Genomic DNA, 26,998 nt, shown 5'->3' with positions numbered 1-26,998 from the left:
GCTGTCCAGACATATGGTCAAACAGATGTACTGACGTATTTGCATGTTATAGCACATCTGTCATTTAGTTAACCATTTTATGTATTACATCTTTGACTATATTGTTGGCAAGTTTTGTATCATTTTTTATCCTTTTATCCTTTATATATGCTATGTATTTTCAAGTACATCTACATTATTTATTTGTGAAACTTGTTATATGTCGCATTATTTGTGTTTCATTTATATTTAAAATAAATCTATGAGGCCTAGCACCAGCCTTTATAAGGAGACTAAAATATAGTTCTTGTCTTTTTTTAAATAGGCCTACATGTTAATTTCTATTAACGTACTCTCAGGAAACATGTATAAAATCGTGTTAATTGTATCACACCTATGATCAAAGCCGGACACAGCGCTTGTGATCAAACACCAGTTGATTTAAATTTGATAGCATAAAAATTCAGATTCCAAAGTTTTCAAGTTTGTTTTAATATTTTTTTTTCGCTGTCGATGAAAACATTGTTAGTAATAATTGTTTTTCATCGTGTTCTTTTTTTATTAATTTAAAAAAAAAATCCTCGTTATCTCGAACATTATCAGGATCTCTCATAACTTATTTAGTTAGTGCGTGATGTATAGTGCATATTGCTATTACCTGGAGATCCAGATTCTTACTGTTGCGATACAACGCATTGAGTCTACAATACCGTTGGCTTGTGAGATAAAAACGTTGCATGACCGTGAGAGGGGCTACGATAAAACGAAACCATGACATGAAAGCTCCCGGTAAAGTCGCACCATCGACATAACTCTACATATTTCCCTGTGAAACCATGACTTAGCTCCCGGTAAAGTTGCACCATCGACATAACTCTACATATTTCTCTGTAAAACCACGACTTAGCTCCCGGTAAAGTGGCACCATCGACATAACTCTACATATTTCTCTGTAAAACCATGACTTAGCTCCCGGTAAAGTCGCACCATCGACATAACTCTACATATTTCTCTGTAAAACCAAGACTTAGCTCCCGGTAAAGTCGCACCATCGACATAACTCTACATATTTCTCTGTAAAACCATGACTTAGCTCCCGGTAAAGTCGCACCATCAACATGACTCTACATATTTCCCTGTGAAACCATGACTTAGCTCCCAGTAAAGTCGCACCATCGACATAACTCTACATATTCTGTGTGTGAGACGTGTACATGTAAGACATATACTGGAGATTGGGTCTATTATCGTGATACGGATATACCGGCTCAAGAGTATACCTCCCATAAGCCAGGCAGGCCTCGACGTAGCGAAATCCGACTAACTGGCTTAGAAGGTGTCGGTTTGATATGCTACATGTTGGTCACTTTCCATCCGTGTGTATTGGGTCTAAAAAAATGCTTGGTGAGTTGAGGACAATTGGCGTGGCCACTGTTGGTGGCCTGTTAGTTTAATGGCCAACGTTTGAGTTGCCAACATCGGTGGCCACTTACTTGAACCTACTGTTATACTTGGCCACTGTTTTTTGATGCCAGTTTCTTATGCTTACTGTTTGGCCAAATAGTTATCCTTGCTGCTTATTTGGCCACTGTTGTATCGCCATTTAGTTGTGCTAACTGCTTTTTATGGCAACTGTTTGTATACCCACTGCTAGAGGCCAAATAGATTCGTGGCCATAAGGTATTTGGCCACTGTTTCAAGGACCAATTATTAGTGTTTTCACTAATTATGAGACCACGTCATTAGCTACATGGCCAGCCATGCCTGTTAAGATACATAACGCTAACCACTTAAAAAAAATTCTAACGTAAGCTAGAAATTGTAATCTAAGATTAAAAAAAAAGATAAGATACATAATATCCACGACCTTTACAACACTGTACAAAATATATTTCCTCTAACCGTGTTATGTATTACCCCTGGGTAATAAACATTTAAATATATTACTTTTTTTGGCATTTAGTTCAATGGAATTTTCCTTCATGAATCAAATACAACTTCTTTCTCCCACGTAGACAGAAAAAAAAAACGAACTGTGGGTTAGAAAATGAAAAATGAAAAAAAAAAAATATCGGACACTTGCGGGGGAGTTAAAGACAGTTGTTAGACATGAAATTTTAGACACGACTTAAATGACATCACAGACATTTAAATGACATAACAGATATAACTTAAATGAGATAACATACACACTTTAATGAAATAATATCCTACTGAAAGCTTGGAAATTATACAGAGTTTTTTTCTAATGTTTTGTTCTTTTATGAATTATATCGAATTACTTACAATATTTAGCTATAGCTAAGGGGCTAGAAAACATAGATCTATTTTCACGTCTAGATCAGCTTTCTGGAAGCTAGACAAGTCTATTGACATATTCTATTGCCCCAGGTTAGATGCTTTTTTTAAGGCTGGTTAGATGGATAAGTTAATTAGTTTAATAGTTAGATCATTCTATAGCTCTGTCTAGATCTGTCTACACTATTGACATTGTCTATTGCCCTAGGTTAGATCATTCTATGGCTCAGGATACTTCTCTCTCTAAGTCAGTCTACACTAGTCTATTCATATGGTCTATTGCCCCAGGATAGATGTGTTTTTTTTTAGTGCTAGATAAGTCAATTATATAGCTCTCTCTATAGGTCTGTCTAGACAAGTCTATTGACATAGTCTATTGCCCTAGGTCAGATGGCTTAATCGGAGTCTATTATCAGAGTCAGATCATTCTATAGCTCAGGTACTTCTCTCTCTCTAGGTCTGTCTACACTAGTCTATAGACCAAACTACACAAATATACCAGCCGGGCCGTACAGTCTATTTTCCCAGCCCTATTCTTCGTTAAAGTTTTTCATTTCCCACAATAAACACATCAGCGGTACACAGGCATCGATCACTGGGAGCTACGTCTAGACGCCTGGTGCCGCGTCTAGAGACTTAGCGCCTCATTAAAAATCTTTACGCCGGCCACTTACGACGCCTTAACCCCCCCTCACTCCCCGCGGTCTTATGGCCCCAATGCTACTGTGGCCCAATGGCCCTAACGCTACCGTGGCCCGATGGCCCTAATGCCACCGTGGCCCCTATGGCCTCGTGCGTGTTACCTGGTCGCGTGATGGTGTGGTCGATTAGAATTCAGACTCCAGCTTTTGTGTGAGGCACCAGCGAGCCAGTTTTGGCAGTCAGGGTTACGTTGGGAATAAATTGAAAGTCACTTCATCAAAAAAAAAAATAGTATATTAGAACAGTGCTTAAGAGGAATCACAGTATTCATAGGTCTGCATGGTATAAAACAAGGAAAACCCAGTGCTCGTAAAAATTGGGTGATTCCGTGTTTGTGAAACAATGTGTATCCCGTGTTCGTAATATAAGTTATATTCTGTGTTCGTAATATAAGGTATATTCCGTGTTCCTAATATAATGTATATAAATATAATATAAAACATATTCAGTGAGTCTAATTTGGGGTGTATACCGTGTTATTAATTAGTATAAGGTATTTTCCGTGTTGATAAAACAATGTTTACACCGTGTTCGTATTACAAAGTATATTCTTGTATATGCTTGTAATACGAGGTATATCCGCTCTCGTAAACCCCAGTCTGGATTTCAAAATCAAGGTATACGACGTCTTCGTATGTAAGGCTGAGAGTAACGTTTACTCATGGAGTCGACATAGAAATTGAAAATACTCTCCTTCCTTGAAACCTACCTCGTCTCCGACTCAACCCCTGCCCCCCCCCCCCACACACACAAACATACATTCACACTCCAAACAACATCTTACATCAACACATCATGTACATACACACACATACATCCGTTATGTAAATCTGTATGGTAGTAGAAGTGACTGCCTAAACAACAGACACGATAATTTTAATGAAGCGATTTTTTTTCTCTTTCTTTTTTTTTGCGAGATGGTGCCAGATTTTATCGACCACTCGTGCTGTCGTCTCTAGAACCCGTCACTGGGTCGAGGGTTCCAGTCGAGGGTTCCAGAGGGGCTGGAATATTGAACAGTTTTTCAATAAACGTCATTGCAAAATCTCAAATAAGGTACATTTTATTTTTAAACTTTCTGCAAACTAACCTTTTTTTTTAAATTTTAAGTTTAAAAGTAAAAGCCATTACAAAATTTAGAAGTATAACTGATAAAAGTAGGGGGGGGGGGGGTAATCCTGATAAAAGAAGAGCGGTAAACCACACAAAACAGGGACGTAATCCTGGTTAAAATATAAGGGAAGTAATAATGAAAGTGCATCGTATTAGAAAAAAAAGAATAACAACCCTGAACGTAATGTAGCCAATGCATTAGCCAACCCATTAACAACTGACACGTGTACAAAATGTAGAGGATAAACTTTGCCCATCGATAACAATCATGTAAGTATTGATGTCCCTCACAGGACGTCGTCAGCACTGACATACTGACATATTTCACTACAGTTATGGTGAAATATCTTTTATTCTTTTATTTGCAACTTATTGATATATATATATATATATATATATATATATATATATATATATATATATATATATATATATATATATATATAAAATATTAATAATATATATATACATACACATATATACACATACATATTTACCCATACATACATACATATAAGTACATATTTACAAATATTATATATTTACAAAATATTACATATATACAAATAAATATATAAATACGTATATATATAAATACATATACATATACATATATATATATATATATATATATATATATATATATATATATATATATATATATATATATATATATATATATATATATATATATATATATATATATATATATATATATATATATATATACAGTAAGATGGCCTTGACTCTCCTGCCCGAAACACGATTCCAGATATCACGACATCTAGTATGACAAAACACAAGACGTATTTCGAAATAGAGCCCACTTTTATTTTTCCAGATTATCCCCGGGATAAAATTGTATGAAATAACATTTGGTGCTGAAAGAAGGCCAAGTACAGTTAGGTTAAAACAGTGATTTTTTTTTCTTGGGGTGATAGGGGTAGGAAAAAAAGGGGAGGGGTTAAGAAAGAAGTTAAAAAATGAATACGATTTTAAAATAACAAAAATCAAATACTTCTCATTGAGAAAACAAAAATGTGAAAGTAGTACTAACAGCATTGTACTGAAGGTAAACACAATATTCTGACAATGTGTTTAGAAGCAACATCAGCAGCCTTTCTGGATTGAAACACATTACGTGCATTCCGTTTCCATTTGTTCGTTTCACAACAGAGTATTTAATGGCGGGAAAACTAAAACATCCAGACGTAACGAATCAAATAAAAACGTAAATTGAATTTGATACCAAAAGTTGGCCGCAAATCGATTTGTCAGCCTGATAGGAACTCTCGCTGACGTTTTGTGTTCAAGGCCTTCGTGTTACAGAGACGTCACATTTTATGTTTTGTGTTACAGATAGAACGTCACATATTTTTATGTTTTGTGTTATATAGACGATGTCACATTTTATGTTTTGTGTTATAGAGACGATGTCACATTTTATGTTTTGTGTTATAGAGACGATGTCACATTTTATGTTTTGTGTTATATAGACGATGTCACATTTTATGTTTTGTGTTAAATAGACAATGTCATATTTTATGTTTTGTGTTATAGAGACAATGTCATATTTTATGTTTTGTGTTATAGAGACAATGTCATATTTTATGTTTTGTGTTATAGAGACAATGTCATATTTTATGTTTTGTGTTATAGAGACAATGTCACATTTTATAATAAGGTCATGATGCCATTTTGTCAAGATGGTATTTTGTGTGGTAAGGAAGAAGCGGATTGTCTATGAGAATTCTCAAAGAAAAGTTGCCCAAGACCAGTAGAACTGGAAACAAGTTTCATAGGACCGTCCTAATTGTCTTGAATGGGAAAGAAGTTGATGCGCTTGGGAAAAACAAGAAAAATAAAACTATTAAAACATCCCTTATTACAGCTGCTATAATAAAAGTTTAATCTGAAGAGAAAATAAAATATAAACCGGGAGTGATCTCCCCTAAACTTTCTCGAATATTCTTATATAAAATAACAGGGGATGGGAACTCGGGCTATAGACATGATTTTTAATCCATTTTAAATACTTAAAGTTTTAAAAATAGAATAAAATCTCGTAGACAAATTAATTGCACACCAAGTGAACGCCAAATAAAAAAAGCGCATAGTGGTGCGCAATATTATTATTACTTTTAAAATTTACATTAGTTTTTTGAGAAATCGGAAGTAGCGTAAAGTACTACTTCCAGTCAACGGAAATTACTCAAAATTTAACAGAAGGTAGAGAATTAGATCTTTTACTTACATGTGAAATTTCATTTATCTATCTGAAATAGTACTCAAGTTATAGGCTTTTGAAAAATTCAAAGTAGGAAAAGTACCACTTCCGGTTATCGGAAATCGCTCAAAAGTTGATACGGATCTACGATTTTGATAAAATACTTATATATGAAATTTCATCAACCTAGCTGTAACGGTACTCAAGTTATCGTGTTTACACACGGACAGACAGACAGACAGACAGACACACACACACACAGACATACGGACAAGATTGCAAAATTATGTTTTTCCGTATCAGTGAGGTGTAAAACGTCGAGATTTGTAAAAATCTCGATTTTTTTTTTTTGCACGATTACAATACTTTCTCTATACTACGTATATACGAGAAAGTAAAAAATTGACAGAAAATGTAAATCCATGAATGTAATGATTTTTAAAAAAAAATCTTTGTACAATAAAACCAAATACATGAAAAGATACAACACTGTGTCTAGCCTATCCCAATCCCCCTCAACTTTACTTTATGTCCTCTCTTGTTTATTCTCTCCCCTGGTTTAGTCTCCTTTTTATCCAATCGTATTGGGGCGAGTCCAATGTTTCAATCCCCTGTGGGGGTGGCGGGCTGGTCAGTCGTGACGTTTTTTAAGTCATGACGACAGTAGAGTGACCCAAGGGACTGAGGGGTCGCAGCAAATACGTCATGTCTCAGACTTTTTTTTTATCGTGGGTAAAATTACATTTGTCTCTGGTCAGTATGGACGTAGTGGGTCAGTGGTGACCAAGGTGATACAAGAGTGGGTCAGTGGTGACCAAGGTAATACAAGAGTGGGTCAGTGGTAACCAAGGTGATACAAGACATGGTCACTGGTGACCAAGGTGATAAAAGAGTGGGTCAGTGGTGACCAAGGTGATACAAGAGTGGGTCATTGGTGACCAAGGTGATACAAGAGTGGGTCAATGGTGACCAAGGTGATACAAGAGTGGGTCAGTGGTGACCAAGGTGATACAAAAGTGGGTCATTGGTGACCAAGGTGATACAAGAGTGGGTCACTGGTGACCAATTTGATACAAGAATGGGTCACTGGTGACCAAGGTGATACAAAAGTGGGTCATTGGTGACCAAGGTGATACAAGAGTGGGTCACTGGTGACCAATTTGATACAAGAATGGGTCACTGGTGACCAAGGTGATACAAAAGTGGGTCATTGGTGACCAAGGTGATACAAGAGTGGGTCACTGGTGACCAATTTGATACAAGAATGGGTCACTGGTGACCAAGGTGATACAAAAGTGGGTCATTGGTGACCAAGGTGATACAAGAGTGGGTCAATGGTGACCAAGGTGATACAAGAGTGGGTCAGTGGTGACCAAGATGATACAAGAGTGGGTCACTGGTGACCAAGGTGATACAAGAGTGGGTCACTGGTGACCAAGATGATACAAGAGTGGGTCACTGGTGACCAAGGTGATACAAGAGTGGGTCATTGGTGACCAAGGTGATACAAGAGTGGGTCAGTGGTGACCAAGGTGATACAAGAGTGGGTCAGTCGTGACCAAGGTGATACAAGAGTGGGTCAGTGGTGACCAATGTGATACAAGAGTGGGTCAGTCGTGACCAAGGTGATACAAGAATGGGTCAGTGGTGACCAAGGTGATACAAGAGTGGGTCAGTGGTGACCAAGGTGATATAAGAGTGGGTCAGTGGTGACCAAGGTGATACAAGAGTGGGTAACTGGTGACCAAAGTGATACAAATGTGAGTCACTAGTGTTTAAAAAGAATGGGTCTCTTTGCCTAGCTTGACATGATAACAGAGTGTGTCACTGATGTGTAATGGCCAGGTATGCGTGTCTGTTGAGTGTATTCTAAGATCAGAGCTAGAGTTTGAGTTAGGATTAGGGTTAGCTTTGACATTAGAAAATTATGTTATTATATAATATACTGCCACTGACACTAAATGCCCGTTTTTAAAGTGAGATTCAGTTATTGTGGCATTACCGGAAATATACAACGTCACACCGCCACAACACCGAGAAGATCAAAACAAATAGATTTAGAAATACATTATTTTTCATTTCTTTTGATGTGCAATTATTTTTTTTTTCGTTGAAGAAACTAAATGTGATAGCTTGTACTACTTCAAAATTATCAAAGTTATAGAAAACCTTAAGTAAATCGGTCTTTCACATTCGTGTTTATTAACTCCAAAAAAAAATTTTAAAATAAAATAAAAAAGTATTGTATTGTATTGTGTAAGGGCTTACTATCTAAGATTATTTGTACTGTTATACTTCTATTTTTTAAATCATACTAAACAAAAAATACAATAATACTTTTAGCAAACAGCAGTGTCATTTAGATACACATTTGCCCATTACCTTTCCAAAACCTACACTACAAGTTCAGTCAAACCTCTCAAGTATTACACAAAACATATGGTAGGTTCAGCTAAAGTAATACCAATAATAAACCTTATTACATAATTAACCTAAAACGGCTAATGGCTTGCCAATCAACAATCTGGTGCAACACCTAACACACATTTTGTTAACCAGATTTAGATTACGGCAGTTTTACCCTTTTGACCCCCCGCCGACCGACCTCCCCCCCCCCCCTTACTTGCCTCTTTCGTCTCTAAAGTTTGTACTAATTCCTTCAATTCCACTTTGCATGTGTAATCAGGGGCGTAGCGAGGGGGGGGGGGGGGGGCGGGGGGTGCGGACCGCACCGGGTGACACCATTTAGGGGGGTGACACCAAGGCAAAAAATAGCAAAATATATAGAGAAAAACTTGAGGGGGGGGGGGTGCAAATCGAAAACTTGAGGCGGGGGGGGGGGGGGGAGGTGCAAATCGAAAGTTTGAGGGGGGTGGAAATCGTAAAAGTTTGTCCCCGGGAAGGGTCGCTACGCCTCTGGGGGGGGGGTGACACCATTAAGTGCCGCACCGGGTGACAACCGACCTCGCTACGCCACTGTGTGTAATCACATTCTATTGAAATTGTTGCTAAGTACAGGAGTCTACTTTGTACTTTTCGACTATTCTCCCCCCCCCCCCCTTAGAAAATGTTCCTCCCCCCCCCCCCCCCCCCGCTCACCCGGTAGAAAAAAAAAGTCTGGATAAAAAGCATAGTTGTTGTAGTGTTTGGCTCTCTGCAGACATCCCAAAGGTGAGTTACAGAACGGAACTTACCTGTTTTACGCTTGACTGTCTTTAATTATAATTGTAAAATGTCTATATTGTGTGATTATGTAACGATTTTGTTTTTGAAAAATAAAAAAGATATAAATATTAGAGATTCCAGACTACAATTCTTATATATGAATCCTTTAGGAGAGGGTGAAAATATGAAAAAGTCACTTAATTAGATGATTAGTTTGCGACTAAGACGATTTTAGACGCATTTGTTGCACTATCTCATAATGTATGTATACTAACATTAAGTATTGCAATCTACAACTGCTACTGGTGTATTTGTTTTTCAACTTGATAATGCTAAAAAAACCTACCAAACTATTTTGGTTAGAACTTCTGCTCTATATAATTATTACAATATATATATATATATATATATATATATATATATATATATATATATATATATATATATATATATATATATATATATATATATATAATTCTCTTCTGAGAGACGTTAAAAAACAAGCTGCAAGCGCGCCTTGCAGTCCCCTCTCTTCCTCTCTATCGCTACAACTTTCCCCCGCCCCCCCCCCCCCCACCCCCTCACGTGGTCTGGTGAGCTGTGGTTCACGCTAAATGTTTACATTCGTAAACATTGGTGACGGCTATTAGGGGCAGATAATTTAGTTTGAAACGATTTTAAACTTAGAGGAGGTAACTAAGAGGAGGCTGCTTTTACGGGGGTGGAGGAAAGGTGTGGGTGGGGGGAAGGGGGGTTTAGTGTTTTAAAGCAAATATTTATTTTCAGTGGCAGCATTGGTACTGTCGAATTCACAAATTATGAATTACTGCATCTGGTAGCAAATAATAACTTAAAGTTGTATTTATAAGTAAGCGGTCAACCTAAGCGGCAGGATTTTGAAATTAATGTAAAATTAAGCAACGAATTATCTCCCATTTGTAAATTCAAATACTAAAATTTCATTAAAGGGAAATAACTTACACAAGAGTAGCTAAATTAACCACGTATGACTAAGGCATTCTTGAAAAATACAAGAAAACGATCTAAATTTCATTACGTAATAATCATAACATATCTTTTATACTAGTTATGCAGCCGTGTCAAAATAATAAATTTTACTAATTGACTACTTAACTGTATGTTTTGTTTGAAAGTCTAAACACGCTAGCTTTAATATAACATACTTCGAGTCAATTTTGATGGCAAACGTGTAATTGTTGATACTAAGCGCCGAGACAAATCGCCACTCCTTTGCATATTACCATCTCTAGTTTATAATAGATAATTAAAATTATTAATTATTAGGTACTGATAATAGCGTTTAAACGTTTTTGTGCCCCCTAGGGATGGGGCCTAGGTCAGGGGTCGGCAACCTGCGGCTCGCGAGCCGCATGCGGCTCTTTTGATATCAAGATGCGGCTCTCCAGCTCCTTGAACAAATACTAATAATCTTAATAAAAAAAAAATATTTGAAATAAAAAATTTTTAGTGGCTCTTTAAAACCAGGGAAATTTTTAAAATTGTAATTTTTGGATCTTCCGCTTCAAAAGGTTGCCGACCCCTGCCCTAGGTGACCGCCTAGTTCGCCTTATAGGTAGCGCCGGCCCTGCCCCCACCTCCTCATCAACCTTCACACCTCTCCTACCACTTCAGACGCCACGGCATCACCTCAGCCAGACGCTACAGCATCACCTCACCTTCCCAGTTGCCCAACAACACCACCCCACCAGCAATACAAACATCCTTTGATTGGCCCGAAATCGCTGTTTAAATGCGTGTCAGGATTATTTGCAGCCCCCCCCCCCCCCCCCCCCGCCTCCCTCTCAACCCCCCCCCCCCACTAAGAAACAACAACCTCAAATCTTCTTCATCCCCTTACCCTTCCACCCCCCCTCCCCACACCCCGAATACTTCCCCTCGCTTTAAAAACAATATACCATTCCCACCTTAGATGTTGTTTTTTATCCCCACCCCTCTCTTTTTTCCCAACGAAAAGTTTTTTCTACTTTCCCTTCATGTTGACGCACCGTGCACACGGATGGTGCGCATCTGTTTGAGTCTATCGACGCTAAACGGCAATTCCCGCATCCCTCGATCTCTCCCTTTGATCCGACTTTTGTGTTTTCTGTTTGCTAGTAGCCGGCTCTTAATTACCCCTTGTGAAGCCAGTGATATTAAACGGAGTATCAGCGCGCTTTTCCCCCAACATTGGCTTGGCATTTACACCCAGCCTTTAGATACCGTGGTTTGTTCTTGGTTGTTTTTTATATGTAGATTTTTCTTTTAGATAAATTAGGGGTTGGTAAAAGTAAAAAAAAGGATTTTAAAAATATAGCGTACACTGGCTGTGATGTAGTGTATGGGGCATTTAAAAAAAAAACACAAACACTAAAATTAAAAGCAGGATTTCTTAATTAGGTTGTTTTTTTTTCCCTAACCGAGAAACACTACTAAATTGTGGTTATATAAGTTTTAAGATTAATTATTTCGTTGGATTTTATAATTATGCATAGATGGGATTCCTTCGCGCGTGCAACAATGGACACATAACACTGACACTCGCATACATACACGCATACACAAACTCACACATCGATCCATATGTAAATCTTTAGTTTTTAAAGTATGAGTGCAATTAACATATTTAAATTATTTCGAAACGGGATAATTAAAAAAAAAACGATGAACTAAAAAAAATGAGCTATAAAATCATCATCGATAATTTGACGTAACTCTTGCGATCCCCGGGGGATAACCCTTTCAGCGGCCTTTAGCTGACTCTGGACACGCTGATGGCGATACAATGCCAGGTTCAGTTGGCACTTCCTGTGTTACTGGTCACCCACAGGAAGCAGGTAGGGCTGAGTGGAGTGGACTTGATGACCTCTGGAGGGATTATGACATAGACACTTGACGGATAAACGTAAGAACATATATGCCTGTTATATACGTTGTTGTCGACTGCCTTATAAAACTGTTTTAGAGGTCTACTGGCATAAATCACTATAGCTCCCTCCCCCCCCCCACCCCACCCGCTTGAGTGCTTTGCACCAGTATTTGTTTTTAGTTGTTTTTTTTTTAGTTTGGGGTAGTTGTGTGTGTGTATGTATTGGGGGAGGGTTGTAGTCTGTCAATCGCTGTGAAACTTGATATTGGCGTAAGACTTGACACTGCTATGAGTGTTTACATTGCTTTGCTACCCACTTTAAATCGGATGTTTAAAATAGGTTGTCATCATCATCTTTTCCCATTTATGCCCAACTTACATTGATAATGATAGATGAAGTAGTGTACATCTGATTTAATGACCTCGGCATACGAGGTGATAATGTGGTCAACACTATGCCCAGACGCCTTTGTTTCTTTAACACGAGTCCGTAGCAGTCTACCGCTCTACCGCTCCACCACGCCCTCCCCCCCCCCCCTCCCCTAGTGTTCTAGCCGGTTAAATCTAATCACCGTTACCATGTACCCACTGGCTCTCAACACCATCCCATGGTTACATAACGCCATCGATCCATGTCCCCCATTGTTAAACACTCCTGTTGCAACATATCCCCCCATTCAAACCCACCAGATTGAATCTACTTCAATTTGTAATCAACCAACCGAGACAAAAAAGTCAATCAGCCATTCAAATCACGTGACGCCCTCCACATCAGATCTGCCTTTCTGTGAGCAACCTGCAGGAAAAAAAAAAAAAAAAGCCCAGAGTTTAGGGACCTGACATTTGCCAATCTTTGGGGGATTGCGTCCCATGGTCCCGTTCGCTGCCCTCCGTGTAACGTGATAGCGTCGTGTGGGGTGGAATCCATCGGCCAGAATTCGAAATTGCTTTTTGATTTGTTTTTTAATGCATAGCGCAGGTACTCTTAGACTGAGGCATTGTAAGTGGTTTATATATGGTGTGTGGCACGGTCTGATACGTGTATATATATATATATATATATATATATATATATATATATATATATATATATATATATATATATATATAATTTATATATACTTTGTTCATTGGGGGGGGGGGGGTGACACCACGAAGTGCCGCACTGGGTGACACCCGACCTAGCGACGCCACTGGTTAGTATGAACGACAAATATGGATACAAATAGGTATGTCATTACAAATACATTGCTATTTTGCAACAGAAAGAGCTGACACGTAATGCACAGAAGAAACAATAAATACACAGGCTAGATATAATAAATACAACATACACGGCTTACGCACATAAACAACACAAACGACTGATACACAACACATGCAACATATACACGACTCACACACATACACACATAAAACAAACAACTCATATACATCGCATTCAATAAACACAGCCAACACGCAACATACACTACACAAACAACGTATACACAAACGCGTGCACCATACATAGTCAACTCACAACATAACACAACTGATATTCAAAACACAAAACTTAAGCGCAACGCAAACACCCCACAGACACCTCACACATACAACATACAGAACTATTAAACACACACATATACAATCTTGAAAGCGAATCACATAGCCATTAATAATACAAAAACTACTAAACATACAGAACTATTTAACACACGCATATTTCATTCTAAAATCGAATCATATAGTTATTAACAATAATTTCAATTAAGATTGAGCCAATCAAGTTTCCTCAAAAATCCTCACCATATTTAAACAGCTATTGATCTTTTACAGCAACCCTTCACTACCAGCGAACAAAACACCACAAATTGTATAACCCCCAATATCGGGGAAACCCGATCTTAAATTGGTCCACTAACTCCCGAACCGCATAACTCCCCGCCCGCGGATAAAACTCACCCAACCCTGTAATTATTCTATAACACGAGCTGGTGTGAATACCTTCCCTAATCAGCTTTAATTAGGTCAAGCGCCGTCACTGGTAATACCTGGCACGTCAGAGTACGCCCGTGAAACCCTGGCAGCGCCGCCAGAGAAAATAAACCTCCGCTCTAAGGGCAATTAACTCTGGGCAGGGTTACAATTACATTCGGCCCTTTGCAGTTGGTCAGAAATTAAGGAGAGTAGTAGTTCCGGTGGAAATTTTTTAGGGGGGAGGGGTAGGAAATGGATGAGATTTTAAAACGGAAACTCTCGTTAATTTGTCATTGTTTAATGTCAGTAAATTAAGTGAAAATAATTAGTGGGGGCGTTCCGCGCAAGTTAATTTTAAATGAAGACAGTTTTTTATAAAAAAAAGATCAGCCGATGTTCCACTTTTACTAGTGCTGTGATCGCGTGTGTGTTTGTACATGTGTGTGTGTGTGTGTGTTTAAGGAAGGGGGTTATGGGAAGGGGTTTATAGTAAGGGGGTTATGGGAAGGGGTTTATAGAAAGGGGGTTATGGGAAGGGGTTTATAGTAAGGTGGTTATGGGAAATTGTTTATAGTAAAGGGGGTTATGGGAAGGGGTTTATAGTAAGGGGGTTATGGGAAGGGGTTTATAGTAAAGGGGGTTATGGGAAGGGGTTTAGAGTAAGGGGGGTTATGGGATGGGGTTTCGAGTAAGGGGTTATGGGAAGGGGTTTATAGTAAGGGGGTTATGGGAAGGGAAATGTTAATAGAGAACATTGAAAATGAAACAACGGAATGCAGTATCGTTTTCTATAGGACATGGTCAACAAGACAAGAACAATGTTTAAGAGTTGTCCCCCAATCCCAAAGTTGTTGTCCCGTCTCCCCCCCCCCCCCCCACATGCTAGAGTTGTCCCACATGCTAGAGTTGTCCCACATGCTAGAGTTGTCCCCCCTGTCAGAGTTGTCCACAAACCCCACTCCCCCACATGTCAGAGCTGTGCCATCCCCCCCCCCAACAAATGCTAGAGTTGTCACCCACCCCATGCCAGAGTTGTCCCCCACCTCCTCCCCCCACTCCCCACCCCAATACCTAGAGTTGTCCCCCCCATGCCATCAACAGATTGAAGCAGGGCGTGAGTACTCATGCTGTACGTCAACCAGATGGCGCTAACGTATATAATTGTCTAGGCAGTTGATTGTGAGGGGTGGGGATTTAGTGTATGTATGATGGTGGGGGGGGGGGGGGGTGCTCACTCTCAATGAGGATGTGAGGTCCATGCACGAGCAGAACCAGAGCAGAACAGCCGGACGGAGGAACTCTAATGACGGAGCGACGGTGCCAGGAGAGCGACTGGACCTGACACATGCAGGCCAATGAGGCAGATGAAATTGCGGAAGTTGCCGGGGAATAATTTCCTTTTATATCCTCCACCCACCCCCCTCCACCCTGCCCGCCTGGCCTTCTCACTCTCAAACACACACACACATAGTCTCTCTCTATGAGATCATTATTGGTACCGTTGGTGTTTCCCAGATTCAATAACACAGATACGCTGTGATGTGTGGGTTTCTATGTAGTGTGTAAGCGCCGGGTGTGGGTTTACTTGTAGTGTACATATTGTGGGGTGTGGGTTTATGTCTAGCGTACATATTATTTGGTGTGGGTTTATGGGTAATGTACATATTATGGGGTGTGGATTAATATACGAAGTGTACATTTGTGCTGTGGGTTTGTGTCGTGCGTATATTATAGGGTGTGTGTTTATGTGCCATGTACATATTATGGTGTGTGGGTTTATGTGTAGTGTGTATATTATGGTGTGTTGGTTTATGTGTCGTGTGCATATTATGGTGTGTGGGTTTATGTGTAGTTTACATATTATGGGGTGTGGGTGTATGTGTCGTGTACATTTTTTGAGGTATGAGTTTATGCGCATGTATTATTACCCCATAAATTTCTCTGTACTCTTTCGCCCAAACTCCCTCCACCACCTCCCCCCCCCCCCCCCAACACACACACCTAGTAAAAACCCTCCTTAGCAAGCGTCCCTTCCCTCTCCTCCCCCGCCAACACACATCTAACGAGCACGGGCTTAGCATGTCGCCGCTAACAAAGCATAAAGGGGGAAAGTTTTGAACACATTCATCTCAGAGCCCATTAATAAGCCCACAGGGGCGTCGCCACGCTCAAGATAACGCTTATCTTTAGGGGGACGATAGGGTGCCCCTATAGTCACGGGCGTAAAATTAGAGAGACCGGTCCCAATCAAGCAAAAGGTCTTCGAATTTCCAAATCGTGGGGAGGGGGGGGGGGGGCATTGTGAGATTATTGAACGTGTTTCAATGACGTCATTATTATAGAAAAAATTGATCTAAATATAGAACAATACTTTCTAGTCTAAATTTTAAAAATATTCTTCATAAAAAATATTACAAGTATATAGAATAATACTTTCTAGTTCATTTTTTTTTATTATTCATCAAAAAAGTATTTCAAGTCCAGGTTGTTTTAAGACAAAATTTCGTAGTATAAAGTGATTTGCTGATAATCTTAAATCTACTGAATTGTTGTATGACTGCTTCTTCTTCTTCTTTCATTATTGGATGGGATTTCTTCCAACACGATTAAGTGTTCCGTGTCAACATAGTTATTACGTGTGGCCCATAGACTCTAACGTCAGCCTGCTTCTCTTTCTGGATTTGCTTCCAAGAACAAACCACAAGACAGCTGTTGTTTGAGAGTTATCTTTCCAGTGTGTGTTGCTACTATCTTAAGTTAGTGAGCTTCGGCTATATGGCGGCTCGAACTCAAGACTACTGAGTTAGAAATCATATGCTATCCCACTCGGCCACGCATTCACTTACGACAGCTAATATGCAAGTTTATAACGAACTCGAAAGAAAAACATACCTAACTTTTTTTAAAACAAGATGGCAGCTGGTTTTACATACAGTTTAGTAACCTGCGTGACGTCACTTGAAAGTTATAAAAAAGGGGAATTCTCGATGCTAAAAATAAACACATCAGGTACTATAAATTTCAACAGATTTTGAGCAATTTATCTAAAAGACAATACGCGCGAAGAGCTGAGCGTTGATTTGAGCTTTGGAGTAAGAATTTTAATCTGAAAGTTTGCACCATTAAAAAAAAATCCTTAAACAATTGACAGAATTAAGTTCCCAAAATTTTCAACCAATTTTTTTATTTCTCCATAAAAAATGTAGGCCAAATCTTTTTTCGGCACAGGATTAAAAAAAAATTAAATATGATTTTATTTTTTATTTTTTTACTTTGTGCTGCAATTTAAAATGTGAAAACTTCATTTAAAAATCTATAATCGAGCTATGATGCATTTGGACAGATCTTGTAATCAGTTTCTCATAGGATTTCCATATTTAAAGTCGCATGTTTCTCTCGTGAATTCAACTTTTTAAGACTACTGAAGTTAGGACGTTGTGTTTTATCTTAAGGCATGTGTCTGTAACATGATTCACTGAGTACACATTCATTAGGCATAAACTGCAATGTAAGGGGTCATCCATTGATGACGTCCACGCGGAGGGGGGGGGGGGGGTCTGAAAAAATTGACTTTTGCTGACGCGTGTGTACTTTTAAAGGGAAATTAAGTGGACTTTTATGGACGGGGTAGGGGTTGGAGGGGAGGGGGTCCAAAATAAAAAAAATGTGTGGACGTCATAAATGGATGACCCCTAAGGAGGGTGTTATTACCACGTGATTAATTAGATTACAATTAGCCTTTCCCACTTGGTAGGCTGATGTGTTACTGGTTCCTAATAAAGGGACTGTGAATACTTCCTTTTAAAAGCCTACCGTAAATTAAGTCCTTACAGAAACTACCGTATAACAATGTTATACTCTATGCGAAGTTACTATAACACGTATTTAATACGATTCCCAGAATTTAAAAAGCGCAAACGGAAAACCCCGCCAACAATACGTAATGGTAATTTTTTTTACTTTTTTTTTCCATTTTGTCGAACCGCATTTCATTTTCAACAAATTGCAAATATATTTCATCAGACAATTAGTTTTCACATGGTCAAACTTCATAAATATCTTACTAACACGCTTTCAAGCTTAGTTCATGTTTAACAAACATTTTGAAGCCTTTTTCACCTCTAACTAACATTTTAAAGCCTTTTTCACATCTGATAAAAATTGTAAACCTTTTTCACATCTAACAAACATTTTGAAGCTTCATTCGCATCTAATAAACACGAAGCATCTTTAACCCGTACAAACAGTAAAAAAAAACAAAAAGCACCCAAACTAAAAAAATCCTAGTCTATTCCCACAACCTACACAATACACCCCAGTAAAAGACTCCCTCGCCCCATTATTGTATTAACCAGACACGCCTTTGATTCCTCCATCACACAGCGTGGGCCCTGCCTCTGGAACCTTCGAGAATGTGAATGAAAGACACCCGGCCAGTCAGACAAGGGAACCATCTAAATACCAATCTCCCGAGTTTAGCAAATAGACCCACAGGTTTTTTTTTCTTTACACGGACCAGCGATGTCCCAGATATTTGTTGATAATCTTTACTGGGTCAAGAGAAAGATACAGTTTTCATTCACTCAACTGCGCACACAATGAAGGCAATATGTGTGTGAGTACTCATTCAATGAAGGCGATATGTGTGTTAGTACTCATTTAACGATAATGATTTCAGTGAGTACTCATTCAATGAAGGCAATATGTGTGTGAGTACTCATTCCATGAAGGCGATATGTGAGTGAGTACTCATTCATTGAAAGTGATATGTCACTGAGGACTGATTCAATGCAAGTGATATGTGAGCGAGTACTCATTCAGTGAAATTAATATAACTCATTCAAGAAAGTGTTGATGTCAGTGAGTACTCATTCAAAGATACTGATATTTACGTAAGTACTCATTCAATGCAGGTAATATGTCAGAGAGTACTCATTGAATGAAAGTGATATGTGTGTGAGTATGAGGTAGAAAAAAGAGAATGACGTATTAGACAAGGTGAGGGAAATGAAGTAGTAGAAAAAAACGAGGGAAACGACTTATAGACCAGACGAAGAGACAGTTGGTGTGCAGGCAAGAATAAAAGACGAACCGTTGTTTTAGCTTTAAAAGTAGACCAGCAGGATGGAAAAAAATGTTTTTTATTGCCGATAAATGTTGCGTATAGATTAGTATAGAACTATCGTCTTTAAAGATTTCTTTATTGCAACCACGGAAATCAATTCGATCCCTTACTAATCGCATGTTGCAGAAAGATATAGATCATAAACCGCTTTATTATAAAACATAAAAAGTTTGTAGAATACTGTTTATAATAATAGTATACAACCAACTGTCACACTGACATCAAGCAAAACATTGCCACAGAACAGTTCGACATTCGCCACTGCAAATTAGCAATAATTCCTCTACATTAGTAGCATAAATTGTCCATGATCAGCGTCTTGCTTTGTGTGTTGCGCTTTCTGTATTTCCCTCTATCATTTAGTGTAGCATCTATTACACACGCGAATCAATTTAACAAACATTACGTTTAGGTTTTTTTTCTTCTTCTGATTATTCCGCTGATACTTTTTTTTTTTTTTTTTTTTTTTTTTTTAGTATAGTCATTTATTTATACAGAAACTGACCACAATAAATATTCCAAAATATTTTGTATACTGTCAGTCTGTGAACACAAAAATAGATCCCAAAAATCGTTTTCATTGTAAAAATGTGTTTATCAGCTGTTTGTGGCCATCATGAGCATGCTGTTGGTGGACTACTGTTAAACTTTCTCTTCTTTAACACCATCAGCAAAGAAACTCACAAAGGGTATTTCATCTGTTTCACCAGCTGGGGCTTCCCGTCTGACTAAGGCAATGCTTCCATCAGGATTACTAGAAGATCCCGTGTAAAACTCGTAGTCGAAATTTGCACAAACTATCTTGAAAGTGTTTTGAACCTCTTTCCGCCATGCGTCAACATCAAATTTAGCATCATTCTCCTTCTTGTTCTCTTCTATACGTTTGACAAAATCCTTAAAATATGCTTGGAGTTCTTTCTTTGATCCAAAAGCAGTAGGCATAAGCCTGTCGTCTAGCACAACATCAATGCCAGATGTGGAGTTTTCATCTGCACCTTCCTCTTGCTCTTCAGCGCTGGGATTAGCACCAAGTAAAGAATCATCAACCTTGTCTGAACGAGTGACATATTTTCCTTTAATTGTGTACAGTCCATCCTTTAGTTCTATTGGGTAAGTATCTGTGAAAAGTTCATCTCCAGTAACGATACACTTGTAAACTCTCATTTTGGATGATGGTAATAGATTTGTTTCAAGACTAAAAAAGTCTACTAACAACAATAGATTCAAGGGCTTGGGGGGCTAACAAACTAATTCAAAGTTTGTAATCTAATCGATCTTATTGAATTTTTATTTTACTTTTCATTTCAGTCAACCGTGTATAAATCAAGTCATTGTTATATTTTATTACTTACTTCAGTACTGGCAAGTGCAGTAATCAAACATGTCTTATTAAAGTTTTTTTAACCTTCTTTTAAATTTTTTCATTCAACCGTGTATAAATCAAGGCATTATTACGTTGCATTACTTATTTCAATATTGGAAGTTATCTCCCTTTTAATTAATAACATGCAACTTGGTAGTCTCCCTTTTTGCCAAAAATATTCTTGCGGAAAAAAATTCAAATTGTAAAGAGCGCTTCAAGTTTGAAACACATCAAATTTAACTAGACATAAAATAAATTTTAACTAGACATAAAAAAATATTTTTTCTCTCCATCAGGCTATACACAATGTCGTTATCATTATGGCCGTGACATCATTCCTGCACTACAGCCGAAAGCGACATTTGCTAATTAATTACAACAATTTCAAAATATTCGATGGAATTTTGTTTTTCTGTCCTGGTAATTAAACAAAATTCTCTTATTAAATAAAAGGCGAGTGGTGGAATGTATATCTTTTAAACAGATCAGGGAAGCCACTCTCGAATACGTACTTCAAAAACATTGAATCGGTAGACATTACGCATTGCGCTCTAGATATGGGCGTATTATCTGCGTAAGCCTTCCTGGTACGACTGTGTGATTAAAGTTTAGAATAAACTTCATTAGGTTATTCATTAAAAGAATAATCACAACAAAAATTGTTTCAATAAGGCATTCATTAAACACATACCTATGTATATATATATATATATATATATATATATATATATATATATATATATATATATATATATATATATATATATATATATATATATATATATATATATATATATATATATATATATATATATATATATATATTCTAGTCCGTATTCATGCAGAAGAAAGATTTATTTGTCCTTTTATTGAGATAACATGAATGAACATGCATAATTTCCCTTTTATTAAGGGGCATAATTCTAAAATAAAACGGCTAATGAAAGAAAACGAACATTCATAAAAAGGTAATAAATTTCTGAGCAGGCGGAGATAACCCAGTCTGGACAAGCTATCACGGAAATATCAGGAGGCCATCTTTTTGTGGATGATAAAATGTAAAGATAATAAACCACTTTCTTTTTTTTTTTGTTGGTGGGATAATGAGAGGAATGTGATGTAGGGTGGGGTTTTGAGGGTAGGGTGATGTAGGGTGGGGTTTTGAGGGTAGGGTGATGTAGGGTGGGGTTTTGAGGGTAGGGTGATGTAGGGTTTTGAGGGTAGGGTGATGGAGGGCGGGGTTTTGAGGATAGGTTGATGTAGGGTTGGGTTTTGTTGGTAGTGTTTGGGTGAGGTTTTGTTGTTAGAGTGATGTAGGGTTTGGTTTTGAGGGTAGGGTGATGTAGGGTGGGGTTTTGAGGGTAGGTTGTGTAGGGTTGGGTTTTGTGGGTAGAGTGATGTAGGGTTGGGTTTTGAGGGTAGGTTGTGTAGGGTTGGGTTTTGTGGGTAGAGTGATGTAGGGTGGGGTTTTGCGGGTAGTGTTTTGGTGGGGTTTTGTTGTTAGAGTCATGTAGGGTTGGGTTTTGAGCTTAGAGTGATGTAGGGTGGGGTATTGAGGGTAGGTTGTGTAGGGTTGGGTTTTGAGGGTAAGTTGTGTAGGGTTGGGTTTTTAGGGTAGGGTAGAGTAATAGAGGGATGTAAGTATAAGGTGGGGTTTGGAGGTAGAGTAAATGACAGTGGTCGGGGTTTAAAGGTTCTTACGTAAATAGCATTCAAATAAATATGTACAATAAATTAAAAGAAAAAAAGAGAACACGTAGTATAACCAGTCAACTGTCATATAGAAATGCATCCATTTGGCATCCATTAGGCGGTAATGCTTCCTTTGACTGTCGGTAGAGATTTCACATTTTAATTCCATTACAAAATGACATTAATCATTGAGAGCACGACAGCTTTGTACTTTTGCTTACATTTAATTAAAATATTCAGATTCACAGATACTCACATATGCATAGCGTGTTTTGTGTGTGTTTTTGTTTTATATGTTGTAGATATTGGCAAAATAAACACAAACCAAAGCTCGTTTGTTGATTTATTTTATTTTATTTTATGTTTATTTCGGAAAAAAATGTCGATATTGCTTTTAGCGCTTACAAAATAACATACTCAGACTATTCGGTAAATATTTATAGACATCTTTCCAAACATCATTCAATTTTAGAAGGATTTTATTTTTTTTGTATAGTGAATTTGGCCGCATACTAACGCATATATATCAGCAACATTACAGACGATTTGAATTCAATGAAATGCAATCTCCAGCAATCGATAGCATGAAAACAATAGCTCGTTACTGTAGCTATGGTTAACCATAAACAATGTGGTCAGATCAAATTGCCAATCAAAAAAATGAAAAAAAAAAATACGGTCTTTGTGTAGTTCTGATAATCGTCAAGGTATTTCCGTTCCGACCAGTATTTGAACCTATCACACTCTGGGTCTGACCTATGTGGGACGTCAATTTAAAACAGCTGGGAGTGTTTAACACCTAATCCTGTCACTCTAAAAAACTACTTGTGTTAATAGTTCACTTTGGGCTAACTAAATGTGGCTGAAATGATTTGAAAGGAACACCATGGTTGTTGAATCATGTGGAAAGAATGACAAATTATAGCGGAGTTAATACAATTCATCACCTAATCCCACACACGAAAACTCCCTAAACTTTGGCCTGGGTTCAGATAAATAGATGATGTGGAGACAGACCTACGACAGGTTGGTGTCCCGACATGGAAGTAGACGACAGAAGACAAGTCTATGTGGGCGAGAAAGGAGGAGAAACAGGTCAATGTCCTCTATGGGTTGTATCAGGGTTGGATGGATTTAACTCCCTGGACTACATCACCCCCACCCCCCTCCTCCTACTTTCCGTAAAACTCCAGCACTGTAAATGTTAAGGAAATGATTCACGGCTGGTTAAGTACCCGGATATGTCGTCTAAATATAGTCTAATAGTACAGCTACACTAAGGATTTGGTTTTTGTACTGGTAAATTATGGGACGGCGTGACCTAGCAGGAGAGAGCTAGGCTGCTAATATGAAAGACTCGAGTTCGAATCTGGTTTTAAGCCAGTAGAACATTCACCCAATTCTGATCGGTACCTAACTTACGACAGGGAAAGTAAATTTTAACTGGGCATTAAGAGAAGAAAAAGAAAACATCACAAAACACGCTTTGGACTGGAATCGGCCAAGGAAGACGTGGAGAAGAACGGTTGAAGAAGAGGCGAAAACAGCTGAACTCATATGGGCACAGATTAGGGGAGCAGCCCAAAACCGAGTCCGCTGGAAATGTGAGTTGCAGCCTTTTGCTCCCCAGGGGCCCAGGGACCACAAAGGAATGATGATGATTGTGCTGACCACACTATCCCTTCATATGCCGCGGTCACAGACACAGGTAAACTCTACTTCACTTGCCCAATGGACCGTCAGGTTCGAAAAGGTAAATTTGCTTTCACTAGCGAATTAAACCTAGGTGGGTTAGGGTTATGTTAAGACGTTACCCACACGCTAGAGTAAGCAGACACCGGGTTAGGGTTAAGTGAAGACTTTACCCACAGGGGAGGTAAGCAGACACCACTTGTTGGTCAAACAGTGGTAACACATGTCTGTGGTGTGGGGTTACCCCTTCCCCCCCCCCCCCCCCCCGCAGGTAACAGACGGGGGCAAGCGCTTCTCGTTTCACAAAGGGATCTCAACACATCAACGCCCTGCCTCCCCCCGGGGCTGAACGTGCAGCCGCAGATAAACCCACGCGCGCGTTTACGAAGAGTGAGCAGACTCTGAGCAGGTGTGGGGTAAGCGGTAAAACGTTGCCGTTTATCCCCGGGGGGACTGCAAACAACAGGAGAGTACCTTTCGCAAGCAAGGGGGAGGGGGTACCGTTATCGAACAAGAGGGAGAGTACCGTTACCGAACAAGGGGAGGGAACCGTTACCGAACAAGGGGAGGGTACCGTTACCGAACAAGGGGAGGGTACCGTTACCGAACAAGGGGAGGGTACCGTTACCGAACAAGGGGAGGGTACCGTTACCGAACAAGGGGAGGGTACCGTTACCGAACAAGGGGAGGGTACCATTACCGAACAAGGGGAGGGTACCATTACCGAACAAGGGGAGGGTACCGTTACCGAACAAAGGGAGGGTACCGTTACCGAACAAGTGGAAGGTACCGTTACCGAACAAGGGGGAGAGTACCATCACCGAACAAGGGGAAGGTACCGTTACCGAACAAGGGGACGGTACCGTTACTGAACAAGTGGAGGGTACCGTTACCGAACAAGGGGAGGGTACCATTACCGAACAAGGGGAGGGTACCGTTACCGAACAAGGGGAGGGTACCGTTACCGAACAAGGGGAGGGTACCGTTACCGAACAAGGGGAGGGTACCGTTACCGAACAAGGGGAGAGTACCGTTACCGAACAAGGGGAGAGTACCGTTACCAAACAAGGGGAAGGTACCGTTATCGAACAAAGGGCGGCTACACTGAAAGATCAAACAGGGGAGACGACTAAGTGGAGTGTGCCGTTGTCAGATCAGAAGTCGCTGTACACTTGGCTGCATTCAGCTGCCGACCTTACTCCACAATAAAATAGCCGCGAGTTACGCCCCCATGGCGGTGTAATCCTGTTAACCAACAGAGCGGTACTTGATAGTGCCTTGCATTCCACGCTGCAGGACAGACTTTGTTTATAACATACCGTCATCAGTAGTACGTATTAGGAATGTGATGCTTCTTGTGTTGAGTAAAAACAAAAACAGAAACAAAAATAAGCAAGGGTTAGTCCCAGCTGTTAGTATTAATATCAGGAATTGGAAATGAATAACGTACAAATGTTACATATAATTCTTGATGAACGCATAAGGTCAAGTAAAGCAACATCAGATTCAGTCCATATAGACAGATAAAGTAGAGTTTATTCGTAGTGTAGTAACTTCGGCATGCGAAATGTTTATACGATCTACAATGAACACCAGCGATTTACATTTCATCGACTTGATACAGGTACATTCAGACCATTTAACCATGACCTGAAACAGGTACTAAATATACAATTCCCCAAAACCTATTTCGATATAGAGGTGTAGATACGTACTTAAATAATTACATGAAACAAAAAAAACCTTTACAAAATTTGTATTCCATTATATAGATCAGCATGATACCATTATTTGATAACTTGTTTGATTTAATTAAGTAAAGAAGGGAAGAAAAAAACACGTAAAAAATAAGAAATATCCAAGCAGTTAGTCGCATGCTAGTAAAGAAGATAAAAAAAAGGGACATAACTTGTCGGATTAGTTCAACCAGTTACTCACCGTGGCCCGAATCCAACGATGTATTATCAATAAGCTCAGGAGCTTCTGCAATGTAAAAATAGAAACCTGCACATTGATCCTATCATATACAAAAAGTACACTGAAGGTAAACTAGTTTAAAGAGAGGAAAACTGGCAAGTATAATCTATTCTAAAGTAGAATCTAATCACAAAAATAATATAGTCAGATGTAGAATATAGTCACAAGTAGAACCTAGTCACAAATAAAGGCTAGTCACAAGAAAAATTTAGTCACAAGTATTATCTAACCACAAGTAGAATCTAGTAACAAGTATAATCTAACCATAAATAAAATCTAGAAACAAGTATAATCTAGCCACAAGTAGAATCTAATCACAAGTAGAATCTAGACAAGACATGTCCAATAAGCATAAGTAGTATAGTATGGCCTAGAATAATTAGACATCAGGTCCACAACACAGCTAGTTTTTATTTCAGACACCTTTTTAACTTGACAAGATTTGAAATGGGTTCGAACCCGTATCTAGATCGGATGACATCTGTATTTTACGTGAAATTTGATCCGAAATGAAGCTGACGATTCCTTTTGTTTTCTCATTTTAAGATTTTAGAATGGTTACAAGTGTCAGTGTTGACAAGGACTAAATATTGACAGATTGAGATGTGACAGCTTAATCTGCCCTGCTATCCTTGAACTTCTTCATCGAGAAAAAGACAATTATGGAAACAATAATAGCAATAAAACATTATAGGATTTAATCAGTCTGAAGCCCGCCTCATCACCCCCCCCCCCAATTCCACCACTTCCCTTTCCTCATTGCTTCCAAGCCCCCCCCCCCCCCCCCGCCACCCCAAACATCAAACTAATCCAAATGTT

General features: G+C 38.9%; 1 protein-coding gene across 1 annotated transcript; it reads right to left on the bottom strand.

Annotated features, from left to right (window-relative positions):
* Positions 1–20,082: 20,082 nt before the first annotated feature.
* LOC131932680 (translationally-controlled tumor protein homolog) lies at positions 20,083–20,661 on the bottom strand. The gene has a single exon (XM_059289616.1). It carries the CDS (start codon positions 20,617–20,619, stop codon positions 20,098–20,100), a length of 522 nt encoding a protein of 173 aa, XP_059145599.1. The 5' UTR covers positions 20,620–20,661; the 3' UTR covers positions 20,083–20,097.
* Positions 20,662–26,998: the final 6,337 nt, after the last annotated feature.

The sequence above is a fragment of the Physella acuta genome, unplaced genomic scaffold (assembly GCF_028476545.2).
Source record: "Physella acuta isolate Inbredline_101_S28 unplaced genomic scaffold, ASM2847654v3 ptg002256l, whole genome shotgun sequence".
NCBI lineage: Eukaryota > Metazoa > Mollusca > Gastropoda > Physidae > Physella > Physella acuta.
This window is presented reverse-complemented; position numbering and strand designations above follow the sequence as displayed.